We start from the raw sequence: 4,891 nt of genomic DNA, 5'->3' as shown, positions 1-4,891 counted from the left end.
TATGAAGTACTGTCAAAAGCAACATTATGAAAACACCTGGACAGCTACGCATCCAAGCAAGTAGAGGGAAGTACCACTGTTTGCAGTATTTTAACAAAATTAGTTTGTGAAGCATTTGGGAACCAGCAGCGATGATGGCCGTGCTACCCTTAAGTGCTAGAGATCGCTCCAAAATGAATCCAGCGTGTTCCCGGGGTCTCAAATTTACAGAACATATTTACGTGCCATAGAGAAGGGAAGGATCACACATTTCATACAGACAGGGCGGTGAGGGGTCTCCCTGCTAAAGTGCGGGCACAGGAGGAGTTATTTGGCTTTGGCCCTTGTTGCTGATCTCTTCCTCATTTCCTTTAGGATATTTTTATCAAATAGCTCTTTTTCCCGGTAACGCACGGGTGGCCCCTGTAGGTACTTTTGTTCTGCCTCCTTGTAACCTAATCCATCGAGTGCAGCAATTGAACAAATGATTGCTTCTGGCAGAAGAACTTCCAGAACAAAACTCACTTTGTCGTCCCTTGTCAGAGTCAGCGTGTTCTTGTCTATCTGTTTGTAGATTTCTTGCAAATGTCTTACCACGACATCCAACTGGTCTTCCTCCTCCAGGTACGTTTCAATGCAGATCACGTACCTGCTTGAATTCAGAAATGATGCCAGCCACCTGGACTCTTTCCTGCCTTTGACAATGTCCAGAAGATGGTGATCAGCTCCCTTTCTTTTCACGATGAAGTCCACGAGCTTCTGGTTGGCTCGGTCCCGAGCAGCCCTCATCCGGTCAGGGAGAATTTTCTTGCAGGGCCTCTTCCCGCCCAGGGAGGCCTCCTCTTCAGAATCTTCCAGGTCGGCATAATTCACCTTTGGGAAATCAATCTCCACATCCGCGTCTTGGATGGCTTTCCTGATTGGGTAACTGATGTCGGCAGCGTAATAGTCCAGGAAAGAGCCTCCAAAAGACCCGTGACTCAGCCCTTCTCTGTAGTGGGAAATCAGGGAGAAACACCAGTTCACACTTTGCTCGTACACTTTCCCGGCTCTCTTCATCAGTTTTTCTTTCTCTTTACAGTCCAGATGCTTTAATCTTCGAAGAGGAACTCGAATGCCACTCATTTCACCGTCCATGTTTGCCTCAATCAAAAGCACCCTTGCAGTCTGCTCTGTTTGGCTGACACTCTTTACCACCGCTGGCCAAAATGGGTGATTCTGAAATTTGAACCAGACCATCATTCCTCCTTCAATGGGACAAGGCTCCTGTGGAAAAGCCATGCTTGTCGGTTGTCCCATTTCCTTGCTGACGTCCTTTCTAATAGCAGTGGTGGGGTTAATAGCCTTTGAGTTGACGGAAGGCTGAAGTTCTCGCAGCCCTTTCTCAGACTCTGGTACCTGCAGCTTCCTTTTTCTGTTTGCCAGACGGAGTGAATAACGCAGCTTCAGGTTAGGGGCACTGGAGGATGCTGCCACACCTTCCAAGCCTGGCTTCCGGGGACCCTCTCCGTGGTCCTCGACATTCCCGGAGAAGGCAGAGCATTCGGAGGAGACGGCCAGGGTCTTTGGGTAGGTGTCCTGTGCCTCTTCTTTCAGCGCCTTGGGTACCGTGCGGTTGAACCCCGGTGGCAGAGATGGAAGGGCGCCTCCATCTTTAGCACCTGTGCCCTCCTCCTTGACTGGGCAACGCAAGGACCTAACTCTTGAGGTGTCCCTCTTTCCCTTGCCCTCTTTCTCGTAAGCGCCTTCTGAAAGTGACGGGAAGTTTGGGTACATGCTGGAGCTTTGTGAGGACTCCACTTGCATTTTCCTTGGAATGGGAGTGACGGTTCTGTGTGCCTGTGGTCGGCCACCGTCTGGGGCGTCCTCACTCTGTGAACATACCAGCAGCGATTTGAGTTTTTTGCTTTTCCTAAGACTCCTCAGTAAGCTCCCTTTGGGCTTCCGGTACTTTCTACGAGATCGCTTTTGTGGTCCCCTTGGGGACGGCTTAACGGTCTCTGGATCATCTGATGCTCTTGCTGGACCCAGATTTGCTCTCTCATTCAGAATCTCCAGTGCCACGGTAAGAGCGTTTCTGTAGGGCACTTCCTGTCCTGGCGGGACACTGGCCTTCGACTCGGCTATTAGCAAGGAGGTAATGTATTCAATTTGAGACTCATTTAGGATCTTTATGTCTGTGCTTTTCACTTTAATTTTTTCATCTACGGAGAGTATTTCAACTTTCAGAGAAAGTGCCCCTTTCCTCTTATTTTTCGGTGAGATCCTAGATCTGGACAAAACCTTTGCTGGCCAAAAATGGCCTTTCCAATTGCATAGGACATACTCAGCATCCATTATGATTTGAGTTTCCTCTCAAGAGGTAATTAACGGAGGTCGAGAGGTCTGGCCATCATGCCGGCAGGCATGGCGGGTCTTCCCTAAAACAATGTTGTGCACCACACCTTTTTGGCCTAGGACCGCAAAGGGCTTACAGCTTGCGTGGCCAGTCCTTCTTCACCCCAATCTCCCAGGGTCGCTGGAACTTGTGTTTTGAATGGACTATACTGGAGCATACTGGAATGTGGGAAAGGAAAAGAGGAAAAGTATTAGAAAAAAATTCCTTTTGTGAAGGTAGAAGAACATTGGTCAATGAGAATTGATAAGAGATAAAACAAAGAACTATAAAGAGTGTGTATCAGACAGGGGGTAAATACATGGGAAGTATCCGGGGGCGGGGGTGGGGGGGCGGGGAGGGGGGAAGGCAGAAGATACCAGAGGAATTTTATTACTCTCCAAACCCAACTTCTTGCCCTGCTTGTTACTACTGCAGTACTAAAGAGCACCTGTGTGGGGAGGCGGGTGTCATTTTCCAGATCTCATTTGTGTTATTGGACATCCTGTGCCTTTTGGGCTCTCTGGGGCTCATCCTGGGGGAATGCTTCAGCTTTCATTTTCTGGGGGTGCCAGTGCCACCCTGTGCACCCCAGGAAGCCAGAGGTGATCTCCAGCCTACAGACACTGAACGTCAGCACAGTGTTGTGTTCCAAGGGCATGAGCTTAGAATCCAGAGGCTCACGAAGGTCATCATGGTGGTTACTGGAACCATCCTTCATAAGGATTGCCGCAGGCATGGGCCATTGGCTGTGACCTGCCCTTTTTCATTTCTCTATGGTGGCTTAAAAGGCTGTTTCCCCTGCCCCCAGCACATATTTGTGGAAAGAAGTGGCTGTAGAGTGAGGAGCGGAATAAACCACACCCCAAATGTCAACATGAAACGATTGCAAATGAAATGGTTAGTAAAATGGGAACGTCTTACAGAACACCACGGAGGTCAGGGGAGGCGAGGTTCTGTGAGCTGCATCTGTTGATTCACACACTCCAACTGCTTGTCCGGCAGGCCCTTTACTCTGCTCTGTGCTTCTGAAGTGCACGCTCCTTCCAGGGATCAAATGACAGCAAATGTAGATACTCAGGACCTACTACGTACCCCTAATGTTAATCTAGAAAATCAGAAAAGCAGATGGGAAATTAAGCCAAAGAAATGGGGATGGATTCATCATTTGCCCTTCCCCAACTCTGGAATGTAGCCCATTCTGGAACAGAAATGTTCGTTAAATCTCGTTTATAATGTAGACATGTCTATTTGCTTCCTTCTTTTGCTTTTCAAAGTTATTTCCACGTTAAGCTACTTAGTTAAGGCTAGTCCTCCTATTTCAGAACCGTGGGAACTACTGCTTTCATAATAGTCTTTTTTGTCTGTCTTGGATGCAGAGATTTCATAGTAGCAGCTTGTGTGTGTGTGTAACAAAAATGGGGTCTATAATATAAGTGTGTTTTGGTGTTTCTCAAGTAACATTAAATGGGTTTGTGGAGAACATAAAACGGGTGGAATATATATATATATATAGGAGGCAATACATTATAGAATGTACGTTATACATTATAGAACGTATAGGTAGAATACATACATACGTATATATATATATATATATATATATGGAGAGAGAGAGAGGTAGGAGGCAATACATTATAGATGCTTACTGTCAATGTGATGGTATATGGGCTCGTCACACATTTCCTATGCATCCATATACACATGCCTGCACATATTACCTAGGACTACATTTCTTCACTCAAGAGCATATTTGATCACTGTTTCATGTGAATGCTGATTTTTCACATCGTTTTTGTGAATCTCTTTACTATGTGGTTTCTCTGACATTTAAAAACTTTACTTAAATACATTTCAAACATTTAGATGTGTGTGACGCAGAAAATGCAATTGTTCTCTCAATCCCTCTCCCCACCCCCCAAGAAATACCCTGTTAATGGGTTCTACTTTTCTACATACACTGTTCAAATATGTATAATATAATTCACTTACAGATTTTAGCTCATCCATTATCAGTTTCAAATGATATGTTTCATAATACAAACTGTTATTTCCCTAACAAATGCATGTATGCACAACTTTGTTCACACATACTCATAGGTATAATATGAACTGTATGATGACTAACTCTACCTACTTTGGGCATAGCCTGCGCAAACTTTTCCTTGCCAGAGTGTATGATCATGCAGGTATTGTGTCCTCCGCTTTAGAGAACTCAGTGTGCTGGCTCTCAGAACACAGGTGTGATGTGAGGACACAGAACAAAAGGGAGAAGGAAAAACAGGTGATTCAGCCAACCGCAGTCTCCCTGCAGCAGGACCTGCCAGCCCCTCATACAGAACAGGGAGTGCCTGAGTCACCTCAACTCCAACCAGATAGCTACCCCTCCCCAAGACACACAAACACACACACTCACAGGAATATACACACACCCAGGGTGATGACGTCAGCGACCCAAGATGCCTGATATTGGTGCATATAATCCATGCTTTCTGCTCTACACACGCATGCAAATGTTTCTGCTTGCAGGGCAGAATG

General features: G+C 46.2%; 1 protein-coding gene across 1 annotated transcript; it reads right to left on the bottom strand.

Moving 5' to 3' along the window:
• Nucleotides 1-306: 306 nt before the first annotated feature.
• On the bottom strand, nucleotides 307-2,316 carry LOC148162952 (PWWP domain-containing DNA repair factor 3B-like). Its single transcript, XM_088028599.1, has one exon. It carries the CDS (start codon nucleotides 2,314-2,316, stop codon nucleotides 307-309), a length of 2,010 nt encoding a protein of 669 aa, XP_087884725.1.
• Between the last annotated feature and the right edge of the window lie 2,575 nt (nucleotides 2,317-4,891).

This window comes from Eumetopias jubatus, unplaced genomic scaffold (assembly GCF_037043125.1).
Source record: "Eumetopias jubatus isolate StellerSeaLion01/CBP00866 unplaced genomic scaffold, mEumJub1_p1.0 scaffold_11, whole genome shotgun sequence".
In the NCBI taxonomy this organism is placed as follows: domain Eukaryota; kingdom Metazoa; phylum Chordata; class Mammalia; order Carnivora; family Otariidae; genus Eumetopias; species Eumetopias jubatus.
Note: the sequence above shows the minus strand (reverse complement) of the source record. Positions and strands in the feature narration are given on the sequence as shown.

What these genes read in the sequence shown, in the direction of transcription:
- LOC148162952 (XM_088028599.1), bottom strand. Translation starts at nt 2,316, where the DNA reads ATGGATGCTGAGTATGTCCTATGCAATTGGAAAGGCCATTTTTGGCCA.